The sequence below is a fragment of the Pristiophorus japonicus genome, chromosome 5 (assembly GCF_044704955.1).
Source record: "Pristiophorus japonicus isolate sPriJap1 chromosome 5, sPriJap1.hap1, whole genome shotgun sequence".
Taxonomy (NCBI): domain Eukaryota; kingdom Metazoa; phylum Chordata; class Chondrichthyes; family Pristiophoridae; genus Pristiophorus; species Pristiophorus japonicus.
This window is the reverse complement of record NC_091981.1, coordinates 181,843,430-181,867,547: the sequence shown is the minus strand read 5'-3', so window position 1 is coordinate 181,867,547 and position 24,118 is coordinate 181,843,430. Positions and strand designations below refer to the sequence as shown.

Genomic DNA, 24,118 nt, shown 5'->3' with positions numbered 1-24,118 from the left:
CTTGTGCGAGATAGAGTAGTGTTGCAACCTGGTGTCTCTCACATCACAAATGAGTAAGAGCAGATGGTGTTGACAGGGACAGCAGTGGAGACTCCTTACCAGAGCTTTGCTGTGCTGCATGCAGATGCTGAACTTCGGGGGCCATCAAGAAAGAGGGAGAGCTTGGGGGGACAGCAACAATTGTATGAGGCTATGGCAGCTTTTGCAGCCGCAATGTGAACACCATCATCTCACAGGCGATGACAATGATGTGCTGTTCCATGGAAAGGATGGCCACCTGCATTGAATCATATAATGGTTACTGTTATATATGTGGACTTGTAATTACACCACCAGAGGGCTCATTCCCTGGAGTCCCAAGGGATCCCATAATCCCTTGGGAGCACAGGTATTTAAGGAGGCGTCACAGGTTGGAGAGACACTCTGGAGACCTGCAATAAAAGACTAAGGTCACACTTTACTTTGAGCTCACAGTGTTCAGTCTGACTCTTTCTCCATACACAATAACTGGCGATGAAATACAGATAGCGAACCTGAAGATGCAGAGAACAGTGGGCATTCTAGAGAAATTTTCGGAGGGAGATGATTGGGAAACTTTTGTGGAGCGACTCAACCAATATTTCATGGCCAACGAGCTAGATGAGGAAGAGAGTGCTGCCAAACGAAGGGCGATCCTCCTCACTGTCTGTGGGGCACCAACGTATGGCCTCATGAAGATTCTGCTCACTCCTACGAAACCCACGGAGAAATCGTACGATGATTTGTGCACACTGGTCCGAGAACATTTGAACCCGAAGGAAAGTGTTCTGATGGCAAAGTATCGGTTCTATAGCTACAAACAGTCTGAAGGCCAGGAAGTGGCGAGTTATGTCGCCGAGCTGAGACGCCTTGCAGGACATTGCGAATTTGAAGGACATTTGGAGCACATGCTCAGAGACTTTTTCCTACTTGGCATTGGCGACAAAAACATACTTCGCAAACTTTTGACTGTAGAGCCCCCTACCTCGAGTAAGGCCATAGCGATAGGCGTGCATTATCACCAGTGACAATACGAAGCAAATCTCTCAGCACACTAGTGCTGCTACAAGTACTGTGAACAAAGTGATGTTGTTTTCAAATCGTAATGTAAAGGGCAGGTCACACATACCTGCAGCTGCACGTCCGCAGATGACTCAGAATCCACCATCAAGGGTGATGAATGCTAGGCATTAACACCTTGTTGGCGCTACGGGGGTCATCATCGTTTCCATTCATGCCGATTCAAAGAGTACGTTTGCAAGGGCTGTGGAACAATGGGACACCTCCAACGAGTGTGCAGGCGAATTGCAAAGTCTGCTAAACCTGCAAACCACCATGTTGCAGAAGAGGACAGATCCACGGAGGATCACAATGAACCAAGGCCTCAGATAGAGGAGGCAGAGGTACATGAGGTGCACATATTCACCACGAATTGTCCCCCAATAATGCTGAATGTTGAACTAAATGGACTCCCGGTATCAATGGAGCTGGACACAGGCGCAGGCCAGTCCATCATGGGCAAAAAGACTTTCGAAAGGTTGTGGTGCAACAAGGCCTCAAGGCCAGTCTTAACTCCAGTTCGCACGAACTAAGAACTTACACTAAAGAACTGATTCCTTGTAATCGGCAGTGCTACCATAAAGGTCTCCTACAATGTAGCGGTGCATAAGCTACCACTCTGGTGGTATCGGGCGATGGTCCCACGCTGCTCGGCAGGAGCTAGCTGGGAAAGATACGCTGGAACTGGAACTTCGTCCGAGCGCTATCGCCTGCTGACGACACTTCGTGTGCCCAGGTCTTAAATTTCCTTCACTGTTCGAAACAGGCATCGGGAAATTCCACGGAGCAAAAGTGCAGATCCACCTAATTCCGGGGGCGCGACCCATCCATCACAAGGCGAGAGCATGATGAGAGAAAGGGTAGAGATCGAGCAAGACCAGCTGCAACAAGAGGGCATCATTTGACCGATCGAGTTCAACGAGTGGGCCAGTCCTATTGTCCCAGTCCTCAAGGGAGACGGCACCGTCAGAATCTGTGGCGATTACAAAGTAACTATCAATTGTTTCTCCCCGCAGGACCAATATCCACTACCAAAGGCCGATGAGCTCTTTTCAACGCTAGCAGAAGGAAAGACGTTCACGAAGGTAGATCTGACTTCAGCCTACATGACGCAGGAACTGGAGGAATCATCGAAGGCCCTCACCTGCATCAACATGCACAATGGTCTTTTTGTTTATAACAGATGCCCGTTTGGAATCCGATCAATGGCGGTGATATTCCAGAGAAACATAGAAAGTTTACTGAAGTCAGTCCTGCACACTGTGGTCTTCCAGAACGACATCTTGGTCACAGGTTGGAACACAGTCGAGCACCTGCAGAACCTGGAGGAGGTTCTTAGTCGATTCAACCATGTGGGGCTCAGGTTAAAATGCTCGAAGTGCGTTTTCCTGGCGCCTGAAGTGGAGTTCTTGGGAAGGAGGATTGCGGCGGACGGCATCAGGCCCACCAAAGTGAAGACGGAGGCAATCGAGAACGCACCGAGGCCACAGAACGTGATGGAGCTGCGGTCATTTCTGGGACTCTTGAACTACTTTGGTAACTTCTTATCGGGTCTCAGCACACTGCTAGAACCACTGCATGTCTTACTACGAAAAGGGGGCGAATGGGTTTGGGGCAAAAGCCAAGAAAATGCCTTTGTAAAAGCGAGAAAATTGTTATGCTCAAACAAATTGCTTGTGTGGTATGATCCATGTAAGTATTTGGTACTAGCATGTGACGCGTCGTCATATGGCATCGGGTGTGTATTGCAACAAGCTAATGATATCGGGAAATTGCAACCGATTGCTTATGCATCCAGGAGTCTGTCTAAGGCTGAGAGAGCCTATAGCATGATTGAAAAAAAAGCGTTAGCATGTGTCTATGGGGTAAAGAAAATGCATCAATACCTGTTTGGGCTAAAATTGAAATTGGAAACTAACCATAAGCCACTTATATCCCTGTTTTTCGAGAGTAAAGGGATAAATACCAACGCATCGGCCCGCATCCAGAGATGGGCGCTCATGTTGTCCGCATACAACTACGCCATCCTCCACAGGCCAGACACAGAAAACTGTGCCGATGCTCTCAGTAGGCTGTCATTGCCCACCACGGGGATGGAAATGGCGCAGCCCGCAGATCTAGCCATGGTTATGGAAGCATTTGAGAGTGAGCAATCACCCGTCACTGCCCGGCAGATCAAAACCTGGACAAGCCAGGATTCCTTATTATCTCTCGTCAAAAGCTGTGTACTTCACGGGAGCTGGTCCAGCGTCCCAATGGAAATGCAGGAAGAGATAAAGCCGTTCCAGCGGCGCAAGGATGAAATGTCTATACAGGCAGACTGCCTTCTGTGGGGCAATTGTGTAGTGGTCCCCAAGAAGGGCAGAGACACCTTCATCAATGACCTCCACAGTACCCACCCAGGCATCGTAATGATGAAAGCGATAACCAGATCCCACGTGTGGTGGCCCGGTATCGATACGGACTTGGAGTCCTGTGTTCACAGATGTAATACATGCTCGCAGTTAAGCAATGTACCCAGGGAGGCGCCGCTAAAAGTTTATGGTCTTGGCCCTCCAAACCGTGGTCTAGGGTACACATCGACTATGCAGGCCCGTTCTTGGGTAAAACGTTCCTTGTGGCTGTAGACGCGTACTCCAAGTGGATTGAATGTGAGATAATGTCGGCTAGCACGTCCGCTGCCACTACTGAAAGCCTGCGGGCCATGTTTGCCACTCACGGCTTACCCGATGTCCTGGTGAGCGACAACGGGCCATGTTTTACCAGTGCTGAGTTCAAAGAATTCATGACCCGTAACGGGATCAAACATCTGCCCCGTTTAAACCAGCATCCAATGGTCAGGCAGATAGAGCAGTGCAAACCATCAAGCAAGGCTTGAAGAGGGTAACTGAAGGCTCACTGCAGACTCGCCTATCCTGAGTCCTGCTTAGCTACCGCACGAAACCCCACTCACTCACTGGGATCCCACCTGCTGAACTGCTCATGAAAAGAGCACATAAGACAAGGCTCTCATTGGTTCATCCTGATCTACATGAACAGGTAGAGAGCAGGCGGCTTCAACAAAGTGCATACTATGATAGCGCAAATGTGTCATGCGAGATTGAAATCAATGATCCTGTATTTGTATTGAATTATGGACAAGGTCCCAAGTGGCTTCCCGGCACTGTCGTTGCCAAAGAGGGGAGCAGGGTGTTTCGGGTCAAACTTTCAAATGGACTCATTCACCAGAAACACTTGGACCAAATCAAACTCAGATTCATGGACTATCCTGAGCAACCTGCCTTGGACCCTACCTTTTTTGATCCCCCAATATACACACCAGTGGCAACCGGCACCACGGTTGACCACGAAGCAGAACTCATCATCCACAGCAGTCCTGCAGGACCCAACACACCAGGCAACCCAGGAAGGCCAGTTGTACAGCAGCCCAGCGAGGGCCCAACAAATGATTCAACAACACCAGCTTTCACACCGAGACGATCAACCAGGGCAAGAAGGTTCCCAGATCGACTCACATTGTAAATAGTTACACTATTGACTTTGGGAGGGGCGAGTGTTGTTATATATGTGGATTTGTATTTACTCTGTACAGCCACCAGAGGGCTCATCTCGGAGTCCCAAGGGATCCCATAATCCCTTGGGAGCACAGGTATTTAAGGAGGCTTCACAGGTTGGAGAGGCACTCTGGAGACCTGCAATAAAAGACTACGGTCACATTTTACTTTGAGCTCACAGTGTTCAGTCTGACTCTTTTTCCATACACAATAGTTACAGTATGGAGAAGGCCCTTCAAGCCCATGCTGGCTCTCTGCAAGAGCACGTCAGCTAGTCCCACTCACCCGCCCTTTCTCCATAGCCTTGCAAATATTTTTCTTTCAGGTACTTATCCAACTCCCTTTTGAAAGCAATGATTGAGTCTGCCTCCACCATCCTTTCAGGGAGTGCATTCCAGATCCTAACCACTTGCTGTGTAAAAAGTTTTTTCTTATGTCACCTTTGGTTCTTTTGCCATTCACCTTAAATCTGTGTCCTCTGGTTCTCGACCCTTCTGCCAATGGGAACAGTTTCTCTCTAGCTACTCTGTCCAGACCCCTTCCAAGTCAGGATGGTGTGTGACTTGGAGGGGAACTTGGAGATGGTGGTGGCTCTTGTCCTTCTAGGTGCTAGAGGTCGTAGATTTGGGAGGTGCTGCCGAAGAAGCCTTGGTGAGTTGCTGCAGTGCATCTTATAGATGGTACTCACTGGAAATGTCTGCTGCAGATCCCTGGAAGAAGCTTGAGGCGAAGAAGTTGAGGGTGGTGGTGACTTTGACAGCCACTAAGTGGTAAGGTGTGTCCACCAAGTCCTCTGGACAGCAGGTCTTGTTCCAGCAAACTACAAATGTCTACGATGACCTGGCATGATAACCTGAACCTCCTGAAGCACCTCTGCTGAGTCATGTCCAGGAAGCTCATCCTCTGCCTGTATACCTTATGTCGGGGGTATCGTCTCCACGCGGTGCACCCCTGTGTTGACCCCCTCTCTCCTGTGGAGCATCCGGTCAATGCAGAGAAGGCTGCAGGTGTGCTTGCTGCTGCTGCTGCTGGAGTTACTGCTGCTGCTGCTGGTGGTGTTGTGGCTTCTGCTGGTGTTGTGGTTGGTGTTGTTGGTGCTGGGGCTCATATTGGTCCGATTCTGAGGTCTAAGGTGAGGCAGCATAAGTGGCACCCATGTGGATATTCCAGATGGCAGGTAAAGTGATCAGAGGCTCAATCCTTCAATGTTCTGATTGACTACCAATGTGGTGAGAATGGTTTCCAAGGTTGCAGAAATGACATGCAAACTCCTGACAGCTAAATCTCTGCACAAAATGGAATCAGTAAGATCCTTTCCATTAGCCAAGTAATCAGGTGTAATGTGGGAGTATTTTTGTGTTTTTCCCAGCTCTCAATTAATGAACTCGGATAATGGCCTCCCCTTCACAGACGAGGTTCCCGAGGTGTGTGAATCCCATGCCCAAGAGGTTAAAGCCAAAAGCTGCTGTTAAAAAGCCTCTTAAGGGTTTCACAATAATCATTTAAGTACTTGAATGCGGCCGCCCCCTCTGCCGAGCAGGTCCGTGGTGCACTGGGCAACGCGCCCGAGATAAATGTGCACATCAGGATGGCACAAAAATTTGTTTATGATTTTGCTGCACATACTGCAGAGAGGAAATCTTTCCCCAAAGATAAGTGCTACAGGAAATAGAAGAATTCATACAGCTGCATTTGGGGGTGCCTTTCTGAGTTTGGATTAAGGCATATTTTGGGGAAAAATTCTCTGTGCAAGCAAGATGGAACAAGATCAAAAATACGTTTAAGATTCCACCACAACTGCTATAGACGGAAAATGCTTCCCATTGTTAGGACAAAGTAAAGGGAGCTTTACTCTGTATCTGCTTATGCTATACCTGTCCTTGGGGCATTTATTCCTGTCACTGGGTACGAAACGTGGGAAATTGTGCCATTCCCAGCATTGAAATATTCCCCTTCACTAGCACAAAGTTCACAAAGGTAAAAACAAATCAGGTGTAAGAAATACTCTACACAGCAACCTTAAACCATTCATTTAGTTTTTACAATTATACGGGTTTTTGTAAACATTATAATGCCATTATATTCTCCCAAGGGCAATCACAACAGTGAGGGGCATTTTCTGTTTCCATTCATATACAAATATGAAGGCCAATTTTCTGAGTCTATACTGCTAATCGTGGCAGTGCATCTTGCAAAATGTGGGCAGCACACCCATAGCTTCCTGATATGTGCAGCCAAAATGTGGGGAAGGCTTCCTGATAGTAGCACAAACTTGGAATATTATCCCCATGATATTTTCAGCTTAGATGAGGCAGTCTATTATATATTAAAAATGGTGCAAGGTTGCAACATTCTAAATCTAGCATGCCTGCAGGTGGTGCTGTTAGCATAACTTAATGTGGCATAACATTATGTGATATGGCTAACTAAAGTCAAAATATGTAACCCACCTTTGGAAAAATAAAAAGGAAATAAACATTTAAAGATGCAGTCCTTATTAAAAAAAAACTTAAAATGCAGAAAATCAGTTCAAATGGCTCTAATGACCAGTAATGGCATGTTGTGCCAGCAAAGAATAGTGCATCGAACTCTTAACCTATCAGCAGAACGGTCAATTTTATTTGAAGAAACCATTTTCTGGAAGCAGATTTTCCCTGGCAGCCCCCAGATATTGGACTGAATCCAGTGCCTGCACCCGTACTTTAATAATCTCACCGCTGCATACATTTCAACAACCTACAAATGAAGAATGAAAGCCTCCCGCTTTCCTCTATCAAACCTTCAGATGACTGAAGGAATGCCACCCTCACCAGCTGAGGCAGCATTTGTGCAATGGCAAAATTACCCACCAGAATTTATGATATTAGCGGCCAGGCCTCATTCCCATAAATTTACCCAGAATTCTGCCCGTACCCAGCCAGACCTGGCTGGTGAGAGGGAATGGGAATTTTGTGGCAAGGGTTCGCAGCTGTGGACCCATGGGAATGGTCCGCGGTAGTCAGTTGAGGGAAGAGGAGGGGCTCTGGAGGCAATTGGCTGGGGGAGGAGGGGAGCCCTGGGGCAAGGGAGGTCCAAGGCCTTCTTCTGAGGCCTGAAGGAGCAATCCTGATCCTCCTGGCCCACAAGAAAACCTAAATAAAAATGTAAACTTTACCTGCCTGGGCCTCTTCTGGTTCACAACCCTGTTCCCAACAGGTTTGGCCTGACGAGGAAGCTGTCGCTGCTCCCCTGCTAATGCCTCCAACAAAAATTACAGATTGATTACATCGTCTGGCTCTGTTCTGCATATTTAAACAGGACCCTGCTCACCTACTCAAAAGAGCAGGTCAATATCGGGACACGGCGGGAAGACAGCGGGATCAGAGGGTGTAAGTGACTGCCCTCATTTAACTGCACGGTTTCTGCCAGGCGGCGAGATTTAAAATCAGTTACTTTTCTGAAGCTATCGCTTTCACCCACATACAATTTTTGGATCTCGCGGAAGCACTTGGTCTTTATTCCACTGCAGCACGTTTGACTCTGGGATATCAGTGTAACGGGGATGAACACAAGCCTTGATGGAACAATACGCTGGATCTTCAATATCCTGGGCCACCTTGCTGGTTAATACATTTCTAGTCATTCTCCTATGCCAATAGGAACAAGAATTTTCTTTTTGGGCTTTGGATTTTCTTTGGATTGAAACTGAAAATCAGAACTATGTGGATTAGCCCTGAACTCATCCTGCCTGAAACCCGCCCACTTCCGGTTTTAATAGAGTCGGGACAGGGGGCCATGCCACATAGCGCTCTGCAGATCCTGCGCAGCAGGTCAGCTGGTTTTTAAATAGAAAAACCACCTATGAGCGGAATTTTGAATGGCCCACGCAGCCTGTTAAAGGGGCTGCGCAGGCCAAAGAAAAATTAGAGGGAACATTTCCCCTGACCCCCCAAACCACGCTGCACCTACTACCTCTTCGCGATCTCTACCCTGAGCAGCAGGAACCTGCTCCTGGGTTTCCTGCAGCTTTCCCCGCCCGACAGGGTGTCAAGCCCGTCAGTCAGGCTGATTTCTAGACGGGAAACGTGTTGAAGAAAAACCCCGCATGCTGTGGAGGTTTAAGAACTCCTCTCCCTCCGCCAGCTTGGAAAGTCCCCCCACCCACCCAAGAAAATATCAGGGCCAATGACTTCGTAAAATTCCATTACTTTTAGAAGAGTTGGTTGTAGATATTTCTAGATTCATGCGCTAGTCAGCTTTTCACTTATATTTTGATTTGTATACAGTACATTACATTCACAAATGTCAACATCAAATCTAATAAACTCTCCAGGCAAACCTTTGCTGTTGCATACCTTGGCGCATATTTCAGAACTTTGATGACATTTGTTTAAAATACAATCTTTACAATAATCTAACTTCACTCACCCAGGGACCTGAAACCCTCCTCTTGAATTCATTACACATTTAAAATATAATTAAAATTTCTAAAGGACATTTTAGAATATTTGAACACGATATCCATCAGAATATTCTGATAATTGTATTTAATGTAATCTTTTATCAAATTAAAATTAAATCTATGTATTGTCATTAATTTTAAAGATTGACAGGATTTAATTTACTGTCAGTTACTGTAGATTGCACCCTAGTCATTCAGGTAATAATGTGTCCACAATATGTCGTCACTTTTCCCCCTGTATTGAGAGTGGGATATACAAAAATTATTCAGATTAAATATTAAATTCTAGTTTCTAATGGGTTACCTCGCGGATTTCTTTGATCTTTGAACCTCCTTTTCCTATGAGAGAGCCACACTGGCTTGCTGGAACAACTAGACGTAATGTCACAGGTGGTTTACTTGTCACTGTACTATTTGTCATTGAAGCATTTATATCCTGAAATAACAATGTCAGTAAGAATTAGTCTCGGATTTGTCATTCCATTTAAATCTTTAATCCTTTACTCAGAATATCTGGGATTACAGAAAATACAAAAGCCATAAAGGAAGACAGGCATGAAGTTCATTGTGGGTTCTATGGAAAATGAATACTCGCAGAATCTCAAACAGATGGCCACGAGATAATATGTATGTTGAAAAATAACAATATAAAGTAAGTTAAAAACATACTCTTCCGCTGATTTCAATACACTGCATGGTGATAAATATGGGTACAATTATTTCAGTATTGGCAGACTCATTTTCCAGTAGCTTTTGATGTGTTTCATGTGAAAATAAAATCTTAAGAAAAAAACTCCAACAGTTTTAAAAACTCGACTATTTTGGGTGTTTTTCATATTTAACATGAAAAAGAGGAAGAAAATCAGGATAAAAAATGCAGCTCAAAAAAGATTGTTAAATTTGGAGAAAATTAATAAAAATCATGTTGTTATCTATTATGTTAATAAGATGGCTGTAGAAAACTTTTCAGTATACGTCCTGACATTATTTGTGCACATCTGTGGAACTGATTTTTGGTAAGCAAACAAGTCAGAAAAAAAATATTCCCTCAAATTCAGGAGGGAATCAGTTTTTACCAATTCACCACCCAAGAAATCTGCAAATTTATCAGTGAAAATCAGTAATAACTGATTCTAAAAAGTCCTTGGTTACAGTGTGAAGACCCTTGATCGCAATCATTTTTGAAACATATACTTTTGAAAATATCTTGTACACTTTTACATTTTTTCTCTCCTCCTTTCCTAAAGGTAGTGATGAATGATAGGTTCCGGCTATAAGGGTGCTGGCAGCCCCCCAGCACCTCATCCAAGTGGTCACTCTTCATTTGAGAGCCCAGAGAGTATGTAGGGCTAGAAATTGGCTTCCTTTGTGCCTCCCGTTAGCCCCTCCGGGAGGGAGTTGCGCTATTTCTCCCCCGATATGTCAGCATGTACCGGTACTCTGAAGGAGACATCATAGTCTGCCGTCCTGTCTTCACCTGATGCTGACATGTATATAATTTGCATGAAGGGCAGAGAAATGTATCAGGAGGTGGATAATTTACTGATCTTTCACTTCTGTGGCCCAGGAGCACTCAGGCCAGTTGTAGTGCTCCGCCCTCCCCCATCCTGAACTCAGCACAGACCAGGAATTATACAGAGGACCTTCCTGACCTTACAGCTCAATAACCACATTAAGCATCCATTGAACCAATGGATTTTTTTCCTCCTCCCCTATTTCTATTGTAAATCTAGTTGACAATTTACAACAACAACAACTTGTATTTATATACTGCCCGTAACGTAGTAAAACGTCCCACGATGCATCACAGAAATGTTATAAAACAAAATTTGACACCGATCTACACAAGGAGATATTAGGGCAGAAAAAAGGTAATTTTTAAGGAGTGTCTTAAAGGAGAAAAGAGAGGTAGAGAGGTGGAGAGGTTTAGGGAGGGAATTCCAGAACTTAATTTAACTGATTAAATACATATTTAAGGCCCAAGTTTCCACACGCGCCTAGAACGGCGCAGTCCCGACCTGGACGCCCGTTTTTCACGCCACAAAGTGCGCCTAAAAAAATCCTCGGTATTCTCCACCTCCCTGCAGGTCCTCTGGCCCTCGGCGCAGCGCAGCATGAGCTGTGGGGGGGCGGAGCCAGGTCCCTGCGCTGAAAACAGTGCCGGGACCTCTGCACATGCGCGCTACATTGGGCACGCAAGTGCAGTAGCTCCAGGCGCCCGAAACTGTGTGGGAGGGGCCCGAAGCACGCATCCCCTAGCCCTGGCTGAATGGCCTCACTGGGGCTGCGTGAATAAGGCTCCTCCCACGGCCAGCTCCTGCTCCCCCCCCACCCCCGACCAGACCCGATACCCGTTCCCCCCCCCCCCCCGCCTCCGGACCGGACCCGACACCCGCTCCCCCACCCCCCCCCGGACCGCACCCGACCCGACCCGACTCCCGCTCCCCCCCGACTGGACCCGACCCGACCCGCGCTCCTGCTCCCGCTCCCCCCCCCCCCGACTGGACCCAACCCGACCCGCCCCGTGCTCCCGCCCCCCGACCCGTCCCGACCCGACCCGACTCCCGCTCCGCCACCCGCCCCCGACTGGACCCGACTCCCGCCCCCACCCCCGGACTGGATCCGACCTGACCTGGCCTCCCCCTCCCTCCCCCTCCCCCCCTCTCTCTCCCTCCCTCCCCCCCTCTGAACCGAACCTCCCCGACCTGACCCAACGCCATCTACCTGTAAATTTGGTGCTGGGGACGGGCCCTGCCCGAAGTCTCGGGCCGGCCCATTCAGCCTTCGGTCCCGAAAGGCCTGCCTGAAGCACTTTCACACAGGTAGGAAAATGGTTTATTTAATCTTTTCTTTGCTTATAAATGTTTATTCAGGTTGGATTTATTTGTATAATATTTGTATAAGTATAAATAAGGATTTATTGTAGAATTTAATGACTTCCCTTCCCCCCCCTCCCCCCCCACCTCGTTCTGGACGCCTAATTTGTAACCTGCGCCTGATTTTTTAATGTGTAGAACAGGTTTTTTCAGTTCTACAAAAATCTTCACTTGCTCCATTCTAAGTTAGTTTGGAGTATGTTTTCATTGTGGAAACTTTGAAATCAGGCTTCAGTGGCCGGACACGCCCCCTTTTGAAGAAAAAATTCTGTTCCAAAGTATAGCTGTTCTACCTGACTAGAACTGCAGAAAAAAAAATGTGGAGAATTGCGATTTCTAAGATAGTCCGTTCTCCACCAGTTGCTCCTAAAAATCAGGTGCAAATCATGTGGAAACTTGGGCCCTTAAAGTTAAAATACGTGTGTTCACTCACCTCTTCAAATTTGTGTGCTATCATCGAAAAGGCCTTGAAAATAGCATCTGTTGGGCCTGTTATTGTTACAATTCGCTCTGGACAGGACCCCTCTGAAATGTTGATTCTTGCACTACTCTATGAAACAGAATAACTCATTGTCTGAATGCCATGAGAAATATCAATTAACCTCTATTTCACTAAAGGAAAACAAGCCACAACTTACCTCCTCCCTCATCTTTTTTACTGTCTCTCCTTTCTATGAAAGAAAAAAAAAATGTTCATACAGTGACAGTAATAATCTTTAGACACCTTGAAAACTTAATGATGGGGAATTAAAAATAACTGCACGAACCTTTCCAATAATGCTTCCAACTTCCTGTAGGAAAACAGGAAAAAAATCTGTTATAGCTCAAGTTACGAGTTTTCCTTAAGAAAATAAATGCTCTAAATTGAAAGCAATCCTTTAATTACATTTTTATAGAGCATTAATTGTTTATAATGTTTGTCTGATTTAGGTGAGCTTATTAGTGTTGGAGAACCTTACCATTAATTACTCCTGAGCCAGATCCAGCAGGGTTAGACTCAGAGTTCCTGATATATTGAGGCCTGTTACAGTAAGATCTCCAATTTAGGGGCACGTTTGTGCTATGGGCCAGTGAGAACTGGAAACATGGTTATAGACAGTAAACAGAATGAACACTTCCCAACAGGCTGGGCTGTATTTGAATCCAGGTCCCAAAGATGAAAGTTTAGTCAATGCACCATTTAGTATAAAGTACTGTATTATCCTAATTAGTACTTTGGTGTCCAGAAACGATCTCAATTGAATATATTTACTTCTGTGCCTGCATGTTAATGGGAACAGCATAAAAGTAGATACTGGCAAACATTGTATACAGGAGTTACTTACCATTTGTACAACAGACACAAAAGCCTAGATTTTCTTCTGAGGAGTGATTACCTCCAGAAGTATGATAGGACAGAGCTCCTGTCCACCTGAACCCACTAGTATCCCTACTGTATTTTACAGAGTTGGTTTAATTAAAATATTGTGGATGAACTGAGCCATTAAAAATGCCTGTTAGGAGCTCGCCTATTTGGTAGTGAGAGGTAGCAAGCGGCTGCAAAATGTAAATGCTTTCAGTATCCAGGCATAGTAAGACTTTTGCTATAAACCAGGAAATTTGCTGTTTGTACACTGTCAGATAGGTCTGCTGCAGGGCACAGAATCTCCACCACCCCCAACACCCTTCGCATATGGGGATAAGAAAATGCTCCTTCAGAAGGTCATGGAGGGGACAGAAATACAGGCAGTGAACTTTGAAGAAAGAAGCAGCAGAGAAGTGAATGGAGGTTGTCAGGGTAATTGGCATCAATTCTAGTATTTGACACACACTGAACGCTGTAAAAAAAGTTTGATAACTGTACCAGGTTCTACAAGGTAAGAGAAACCACCCATATCTTCCAAGAATACGCCAAAGGACAGGATAAATCTTCATTTAGAAAGGCATGGACTAATCAAGGACAGTCAGCATGGATTTGTTCAGGAAAGGTCATGTCTGACTAACTTGATTGAATTTTTTGAGGAGGTAACACAGAAGGTCAATGAGGGTAGTGCATTTGATGTAGTCTATATGGATTTTAGCAATGCTTTTGATAAGGTCCCACATGGCAGACATGAAAGTAAAAGCCCATGGGATCCAGGGCAAAGTGGCAAGTTGGATCCAAAATTGGCTCAGAGGCAGGAAGCAAATGGTAATGGCTGATGGGTGTTTTTGTAACTGGAAGGTGGTTTCAAGTGGGGTTCCGCAGGGCTTAGTACTAAGTCCCTTGCTTTTTGTGGTATATATCATTGATTTAGACTTGATTGTAGGGGGTATGATTAAAACATTTGCAGATGATACTAAAATCGGCTGTGTGGTTGAAGAAAAAAGCTGTAGACTACAGGAAGGTATCAGTGAACTGGTCAGGAGGGCAGAACAGTGGCAAATCGAATTCAATCCGGAGACGTGTGAGGTAACGCATTTGGGGAGGGCTAACAAGGCAAGGGAATAAATGGTAGGACACTGAGAAGTGTAGAGGAACAAAGGGACCTTGGAGTCAATGTTCACAGATCCCTGAAGGTAGCAAGCCAGGTAGATAAGGTGGTTAAGAAGGCAAACAGAATACTTGCCTTTATTAGCTGAGGCATAGAGTACAAGAGCAGGGAGGAAATGCTTGAACTGTATAAAACATTGGTTAGGCCACAGTTAGAGTACTGCATGCAGTTCTGGTCACCACATTACAGGAAAGATGTGATTACAGTGGAGATTGCTCCCTTAAATACTGGAGTTGCGATTGCGTCATGTGGGTCTGCATCACGCGCACTGCCGCACAATCGATGGTAAACCCAGAAGTAAAATGGTAATGAGGCGGCTGTGTTAAAATGCCACTGACAGATGCGCTAAACTTCCTTCTGGGTTTCCCACGCGATATCAGACTGTCCAACACCCCACCCCGCACCCCCCACACCCAACATGCCTCCGAGTTATTATCATTAGTAACTTCCTCTGCTTCAAATGTTTATCTATTTATCTCTTAAATGAGAGAATATTCTCTCACATTTTCAGGAGGGGCCTAGGACTTTCAACACCTTGACCAAAAAATTTGTCAGTTCCCAAAAATGGGTGCAGAGATCACGATGCGCTAGCAACCCGAGCTCGTCGGAGGGCTGCAGTCAGCACGCAAACTTCATGCTGCCTGCTTATCAGCATGATTGTGGCATTCGGCATCAGAAAGGGACCCAAGTTTGTGTGAGGCTAGCACCAATTAAAGCTAGTTTGTACTACTTAAAAATAGTCTGCACCTCTTAAAAGGGAGATGCATTTTCCCTGCAGATCATCATTGAAGTGGCTGGGGAAGAGAGTGGGAAAAATCTGTTAATGATGGCACAAGAGGGGAGAGAGCATGCACCAAGGTTCTCCGATGCAGCACTGGAGGCCTTGGTGCAGGATGGCCAATTCAAGAAGAAAAGTCCTCTTTCCACAGGGGCATAGGAAGCCCTCCAGGCAACAGGAAACAGTTCAATGGGAGAAGATAGCTGTAAGAGGAAAAATTTGGCATTAGAGGAATATACGAAATGTTTTAAGTTAGTTATCCAGAAAAGCGGTATGGTTGAAATCTTATTTCCAGTATTCAATAAACCTCACTGTGTTTCAAGGTTTATGGGCACATTGGAATGTTATCTTATCTCTCTTGCTTGACCAGATGGAGTTTTCCATTGTCACCTTTGACCCCTTGCCCTGCTTACCTGCCTCTCTGGGTTTCCTGTGATGGGACCTCCTGTAATTAACCACTCAGATATGTTATTTCCTTTATACACCCTTATAAAATGGACCGCTACAAAGGCTGAGGTTAGCTCGTTTGAATTCCAAGGTGAGGTCCAGTCTTAACCATGTAATTATAACAAAGTCCAATAGCCCCAATAACCAGAAGGCTGCCAGGTCAGCATATTCTAGCAAGCTGAGGTCACCTTAGGAAGGCCTGCACCTGGTCTGTCAATCTAAGGTATTACTGATAAGGTAATCAAGAGTCGTGGGAGGTGGAATTGGGGAAGAAAATGGTCTTTTGAACAGTGTATAAAAGATGGCTGATTTTGCTGTTCAGAGAGCATTTCCACTCACAGGAGGCTGTGTTGAGAAATTGCTCCCGGACGGTTCGTGATTAAAAGATCGTTGAACCTTGCCTTCCATCTCCGTCTATTAGCTTCGAGGGTTGCTACACGGATTGGGATGAGTGTCGACCCCTTATAGCAGGGGGTTCGCTCGTGGAAAGAGAAGCCTTTCTGCTATTCCCTTACAATAGCCAACGTGCTAAATGCCAGCAGTGTTGCTCCAAGGATCTGGACTCAGTGCAGGAAGAAGTGTAATGAACTCACATGTGTAGTCAAGGTCAGTGAATTCATCTTCAACTACAATATTCCACAAGTCTCATACAATGCTCAAAGCACCACACTCCCATCACTCACTGACCAAAAATCTCTACCAAACACAACTCACACCTCACATTCATGGCTTCACCTTCCCCTAACACACTTACCTCTGCTGCAAGGCTCACACCCACATCACAGCTTGCACACACCGACTGCTATTCAACCATGATAGGCACATCATCCAAACACTTTGCACCATACTCACTAACACACTTCCTTTTCTTTTGCAGGAAAAGGTTGCTCACAATCGGCACCAGCAGAATGGCTAGGAATGCTGAGGCACTGCCCTGGGGGAGTGGCAGTGGCTCCATGGAGCACGAACCTGCTGTCCTCTCTCAGGGTGACAGCATTCATCCTCCCACCACTGCCACACCACCAATGCCCTTTCTGTTTCCCATCAGCTAGGCAGCCCAGAATGCTGTCGCCCATGCCAAGGTGGTGGAGTCAACAGCCCGCCTTCTAGGCCCAGAACTGTTTGGGGTCATCCTCCAAGGCCATCTGCAGTCTCCCCCACTCAAAGTCAGTAGCCTTCCACCAGCCATGCTACAGCCACTGGGGTACCACTTCGTAGGAGCACTCGGACAGGCAATGGCAAACCAAAGGCAGGCACTAAGGGAATGCACAAGGGTGATTAGTTGACTTTTTCAGTTAATATTGGATGGACTGATGGATAAAGTTGGATTGGAATGTATTATTTGTGTTGGCTTTTATTTTAGCAACATGGCCAAGAGGACATGATGATGGTCAGTAACAGAGGGAAGGTAAGGTGTGGGACTAATGTGAAAAGGGAATTTGGGGTTGCATTCACTTGTACCGCAGTCAGATGAATCGATCATGGACAGTTCGGGAAGAAAGGGGCTGTCTGGGTTGCCTCGTCCTCTTCCGCTTTCTCCTCCTCCTCCTCCTCAGCTGGTCACCGTATTCTCAGTGGCAAGGGCAGGGCCCGCATGATGGTGAGGTTCAGGACCATGCTGCAGACCACAAAAACCTTGAGACGCATTCTGCTGAGTACTGCAAGGCTCCTCCAGAGTGATTTTAAGGACGCCAATGGTGTGCTCTATCTGATTCCATGTGGCAACATGGTTCTTATTGTTAGCATGCTGCCCATGTGCGGTTGGGTTGTAGAGCGGAGTCATGAGCCAGGTGATCGACGGATATTCCTTGTCGCCCAGTAGCCAGCTTCAGGTTTGTCTTGGTGGCTCAAAGAGTGAGGGAACAATGTACTGGCACAGAATTAAAGCATCATGACTGCTGCCAGGATACCAGGCATTCACCATAAGAACATAACATAAGAATTAGGAACAGGAGTAGGCCATCTAGCCCCTCGAGCCTGCTCCGCCATTCAACAAGATCATGGCTGATCTGGCCGTGGACTCAGCACCACTTACCCGCCCGCTCCCCATAACCCTTAGTTCCCTTATTGGTTAAAAATCTATCTATCTGTGACTTGAATACATTCAATGAGCTAACCTCAACTGCTTCCTTGGGCAGAGAATTCCACAGATTCACAACCCTATGGGAGAAGAAATTCCTTCTCAACCCGGTTTTAAATTGGCTCCCCGGTATTTTGAGGCTGTGCCCCCTAGTTCTAGTCTCCCCGACCACTGGAAACAACCTCTCTGCCTCTATCCTGTCTATCCCTTTCATTATTTTAAATGTTTCTATAAGATCACCCCTCATCCTTCTGAACTCCAATGAGTAAAGACCCAGTCTACTCAATCTATCATCATAAGGTAACCCCCTCATCTCCGGAATCAGCCTAGTGAATCGTCTCTGTACCCCCTCCAAAGCTAGTATATCCTTCCTTAAGTAAGGTGACCAAAACAGCACGCAGTACTCCAGGTGTGGCCTCACCAATACCCTATACAGTTGCAGCAGGACCTCCCTGTTTTTGTACTCCATGGTCACATAGCAACTCCACATTCACCGAATGTTAATCTTTGCGGTTGCTGTACGTCTCAGCATTTAGATACGTTGCCCACAAAGCCACTTGTGTGCCTTGCACCATGGGGAAGCACGCTATCCTGGCAAAGCCATGCGCATCCGCCACCTGCTTCTCTCTGATCAGAGAGAAGACAATCAAGTCCCCTCTTTTAGCATAAAGGGCTTCTATCACCTCTCTTATGCAGCACTGGACGGCGAGATGTTGCAGATGTAGCCTGCTCCAGCCTGGAAGGAACCTGATGCAAAGAAATTCAGGGCCACGGTCACCTTCACAGTCACTGGCAGTGTTGTCCTTGCCCCAGTGTGAAGCGACAGGTCTGATTGCAAGAGGTGGCAGAGTTCTGTGAGCACCTCTTTCGTAAAGTGCAGGTGCCTTGCACACTGCTCCTGGATCAGGCTAAGGTAAAAGAATTGCTCTCGGTAGACCCTAGGTGGATAAAGCCTCAGCCCTTTTCACCCTCCTCCTCCTCCCTTTGTGAGCAGTTTGTCCAATGTTTTGCTGCCACTGCTCCAGCTCCCTGTTGTGCTGCAGGTCAAGGGGCATGATAACTAGAGCACCCATGATTGGTAGCAAGTGGTCTGACCAGAACCCTTAAAGTCAGAAACAAGGCCTTCTCCACCTCATCAACATTAAACAACTCTAGAAGGTTGCAAAGACAAACTTACACAGAGCTTGTAGCAATTAATCAACAACTGACATGAGAGTGGTTGCTGATCCTTTTGTATATCGCTGGTGTCATGTATCTTAAATTATTATATATATCTGTATCCTAACATGCTATACATGACTGTAATAAGATATGGCCTGTAACCACCAGCATACCTTACCACCAGGGGTGCACTTGCAAGAGACAGGTATATAAGGACAGGTCTCAGGCAAGTGCAGCATTCCAGAGCTGTGAAATAAAGGTGCAGGTCCAGAGTGACCTTGACTTCACTACATGCCTCGTGTGAATCTGTACTGAGGGGACAGGACTTTTCAGTAGCGACGAGTTACGGGATTACAGAATCCACAGAATGGCGAACAACGGATCAGATGAAAAGTACAATGCGGGAGACAATTAGGAGGACTTTATAGAAAGGCTCCAGCAAAGCTTTGTAACCAAAGACTGGTTGGGTGACGATAAGGCAGACAAGAGAAGAGCCCATCTCTTGACCAGCTGTGGCTCGAAAACATACGCTTTAATGAAGGATCTGTTGGCACCCGAGAAACCAGCAAGCAAGTTGTTTGAAGAACTGAGCACACTGGTAAGAGACCACCTGAAGCCAGCAAGCAGCCTACACATGGCCAGACACAGGTTCGACAACTACAGACACTGTGTGGGCCAGAGCATACCCAACTTCGTGGCGGAACTTCGGAGGTTGGCTAGTTTATGTAAGTTCTCCGATGAACTGAGGAGAGAAATGCTGAGAGACTTTTTCATTGAAGGAATAGGCCACGCAGGCATATTCCAAAAGCTCATAATGACCAAGAACCTGACCTTAGAGGCAGCAGCACTGGTTGCACAGACATTCTTGGTAGGGGAAGAAGAAGCGAGGTTGATTTACAATGCAGGTACGACAACTAATGAAATATCAGAACAAGAAGTTCACAGCACTAAACAAGCTGCTACCCCGACACACAGACAAAACCGGGAGAACAGGCTCTCGACAGCAGACAGAAGCCATCAAGGGCCACAGGAACCGCCGTTCACACCTCATCAACCCACAATGTGAGCAATCAACTACAAACTGAGAGAAGCTCAAGAGAGATCAGCCAGACGCAGCTCATTCTTTGGGAACACTTTGAACAATGGAACAGGTCTGTGCTGAAGGTGTGGGGGTGGGCACTCATCAAGGGGATGTCGATTTCAGCAGGCTGTTTGCAGAAATTGTGAATATACAGGACAGTTGGCCCGCATGTGCAAAAAACGGCAGCTCGACTGGTATACGAATCGGATGGGTCAGAAAGCGGACCAGAAGATGGTGGGGACAGTACCCGGGACACCGATGTACAGCGGGTCAACATGATCAATGGCCGCTGCTCCTACAACAGGATGCCTCCGATAATGATGAGGGTCCTACTCAACGGGATATCTGTCAACATGGAGCTGGATACGGGAGCAAGTCAATCTCTCGTGGGCGCTCAACAATTTGAACAACTGTGGCATAAAAGAGACAGACCAAAACTCACAAGGGTCGACACCAAACTAAGGACCTATACCAAAGAAATCGTACCAGTCCTCGGCAGCGCCATGCTCTCTGTCACATACAAAGGGACAGTGAACCGACTTCCCCTGTGGATTGTCCCCGGAGACCCCCCCAGCACTGCTGGGGAGAAGATGGCTGGCAAAACTAAACTGGAAATGGGATGACGTCCATGCCATGTCATTAGACGAACGACCTCCTGCTCAACAGTTATAAAGCGATTTGAACATCTCTTTCAGCCAGGTGTGGGCACTTTCAAAGGGGCCAAAGTCAAAATCTACATCACACAGGATGCTAGACCGGTCCATCACAAGGCCAGAGCTGTACCCTATGTGATGAGAGAAAAGATTGAACACGAACTAGATAGGCTTCTGCGGGAAGGCATTATATCACCTGTGGAATTTAGCGACTGGGCAAGTCCCATCGTCCCAGTCATGAAGCCTGATGGATCCGTACAAATCTGTGGGGACTACAAATCTACCATAAACAAAGTCTCCCTACAGGACCAGTACCAGCTGCCCAGAGTGGAGGACTTATTTGCCACATTGGCTGGAGGTAAACTTTTCTCAAAATTAGACCTCACATCTGCGTATATGACGCAAGAATTGACCGAGGAATCCAAGCTACTCACCACCATCAACACACATCGAGGCCTTTTCATGTACAATCGACGCCCATTCGGCATCAGGTCGGCAGCTGCCATATTCCAGCACAACATGGAGAGTCTGCTCAAGTCCATCCTGGGGACGGTTGTATTTCAAGACGACATACTTATCACAGGCAGGGACACCGACTCCCATCTCCGTAATTTGGAGGAAGTACTAAAGCGGTTGGATCGGGTAGGCCTACGAGTCAAGAAATCCAAGTGCCTGTTTCTCGCACCCAAGGTTGAATTTTTGGGTAGAAGGATTGCCGCTGATGAAATCCGCCCAACAGAGTCTAAAACAGAAGCAATTCGCCTGGCACCCAGGCCCCGGAATGTCTCAGAACTGCGCACCTTTCTCGGGCTACTCAATTACTTTGGGAACTTTATGCAGAACTTAAGCACGCAGCTGGAGCCTCCCCACGTGCTACTCAGGAAGGGGTACGATTGGTTTTGGGGGGACGCCCAGGAACGCACCTTCAATAAGGCATGCAACCTTCTGTGTTCCAACAGTGTTTTGACTTTCTTTGACCCAGGTAAAAAGCTAGTTCTCACATGCGATGCGTCAGCGTATGTGGTCGGGTGCATTTTGCAACATGTCAATAGTGCGGGCAAATTACAACCCATAGCTTATGCCTCCAGGTCACTTTTGCGGGTGGAGCGCGGGTACGGAATGGTACAGAAGGAGGCGCTCGCGTGCGTGTATGGTGTCAAAAAGATGCACTAATACCTTTTCGGGGCCAAGTTCGCATTAGAAACTGACCACAAGACACTCACGTCCCTCCTATCCGAGAGCAAGGCAATAAACGCCAACGCCTAAGCGTGAATTCAACGGTGGGCACTCATTCTGGCGTCCTACGACTATACCATAAGGCACAGACCAGGCACAGACAACTGTGCCGACGCGCTCAGCAGGCTACCCCTGGCGACCACGGAAGGGTCTGACGAACAGGACTGTGAGATAGTCATGGCAATCAATGCCTTTGAGTCCACAGGTTCGCCCATGACGGCTCGCCAAATCAGAGCCTGGACGGCCAGCGACCCCACGTTATCCTTAGTAAAAAGGTGTGTCTTAACCGGTGACTGGGCAGAGGCTCGCGATGCCTGCCCCGAGGAATTAAAACCCTATCACTACAAGCAGACTGCCTGATGTGGGGCAGCCGAGTAGTCATGCCTCTGCGAGACAGAGAGGCATTTGTCCGGGACCTCCACCGCGAGCACCCGGGGATCGTTCTCATGAAGGCCATAGCCAGATCCCACGTCTGGTGGTCTGGTATTGACGCAGACTTGGAGCTCTGCGTCCGAAGGTGCACCATTTGTGCCCAACTCAGCAATGCCCCCAGGGAGGCTCCACTGAGCCCCTGGCCCTGGCCTACCAAACCGTGGTCGCGAGTGTATGTAGACTATGTGGGCCCATTCATGGGCAAAATGTTCCTCGTAGTTGTAGATGCATTTTCAAAGTGGATCGAATGCACCATTTTAAACTCGAGCACAGCCTCCACCACTGTAGAGAGCCTCATAACCATGTTTGCAATGCACGGAATCCCTGACATATTGGTCAATGACAATGATCCGTGCTTCACCAGCACAGAATTCCAAGACTTTATAATTGAACACGACATAAATCATGTCAAGACAGCACCGTTCAAGCCGGCCTCCAACGGCCAGGCGGCGAGAGCAGTGCAAATCATTAAACAAGGCATGCTTAAAATCCAAGGTCCCACGCTGCAGGGTCACCTGTCGCGACTGCTGCTGGCATACAGATCTCGTCCGCACTCACTGAGTGGGTTCCCCCCCCGCGCAACTGTTGATGAAAAGCACTTTAAAAACAAGGCTCTCATTAATCCTCCCAGAAATGCACGAAATCGTTGAGGCAAAGCGCCGTAAGCTGACTGAGTACCATGACAGAAATCCGAGGGGGAGATGGATTGAGATAGGGGACAAAGTGTTTGTACTAAACTATGGCAGGGGTCCCAAATGGCTTGCAGGGACAGTAACGGGCAAGGAAGGAAACAGGCTACTGGTAGTACAAATGGACAATGGCAAAACCTGCCAGAGGCATGTCGACCAAGTCAAAAGCAGATTTACCAACAACACTGCGGAACTAGAGGCAGGCTACAATGTGGAACTCGCCACACCTGGTGGACAGCCAGAGGGAACAACCTGAGGAAAGGGCAATCCCAACAGACAGCCCAGGCGAGTCAACAACAATCACACCAATCGAAACAGACAGCCCAGGCGAGATACCAGCAACCACACCCAAAGAAAAACAGACACCAAGGCAAACAACTGAACAACAACTCAGACGCTCCACGCGAGAGCGTAGACTACCTGAGAGACTGAACCTATAAAGACAATAAGACCTTGGGGGAGGGTGATGTCATGTATCTTACATTATTATATATAACTGTATCCTAACATGCTATACATGACTGTAATAAGATATGACCTGTAACCACCAGCATACCTTACCACCAGGGGTGCACTTGCAAGAGACAGGTATATAAGGACAGGTCTCAAGTAAATGCAGCATTCCAGAGCTGTGAAATAAAGGTGCAGGTCCAGAGTGACCTTGACTTCTCTAGATGCCTCGTGTGAATCTGTACTGAGGGGACACGACTTTACAGCTGGTATGGGGCCCTTGCAGCTTCTGAATGCACGTTCAGCTGAGCGAGGTTAACAAAGGACGTTACTTCCAGCGTTGAGGACGAAAATGGCAGTGCTGGCATCAAATCAGCCTTAAGCACTGATTAACATCACAATCTTCCTACTCCACATACATCTGGTGCACGCTCCCAGCACCGATGCTACTGCCCTCACAGAAGATGGCATCCGGCACGGCCAGCACCAGAATTGTGTGCGCGCTGCTCGTTCGCCATTTTCGACCCAAAACAATGGCCGCTATGGAATTGATTTTCAAAGCCCTTATCTCTAAGAATTGGTGCATTGGGAAAATGGTTTGAGACAGCCACGTGATAACCCACCGCTCCCCTCCCCCACCCCCCACCCCC

The 24,118-nt window shown here is 47.2% G+C and overlaps 1 protein-coding gene across 6 annotated transcripts in view; it reads right to left on the bottom strand.

Moving 5' to 3' along the window:
• Nucleotides 1–24,118, bottom strand: part of LOC139263931 (poly(rC)-binding protein 3) — a 266,887-nt gene that overhangs the window by 48,472 nt on the left and 194,297 nt on the right. For all 6 annotated transcript variants that reach the window (XM_070880015.1, XM_070880017.1, XM_070880014.1 and 3 more), the window contains exons 4-7: nucleotides 12,716–12,739; nucleotides 12,587–12,619; nucleotides 12,382–12,498; nucleotides 9,377–9,508 (exon numbers count right to left, since the gene is read on the bottom strand). In XM_070880015.1, the coding sequence (XP_070736116.1) occupies nucleotides 9,377–9,508; nucleotides 12,382–12,498; nucleotides 12,587–12,619; nucleotides 12,716–12,739 (306 nt within the window). The remainder of the gene's footprint in view (nucleotides 1–9,376; nucleotides 9,509–12,381; nucleotides 12,499–12,586; nucleotides 12,620–12,715; nucleotides 12,740–24,118) is intronic.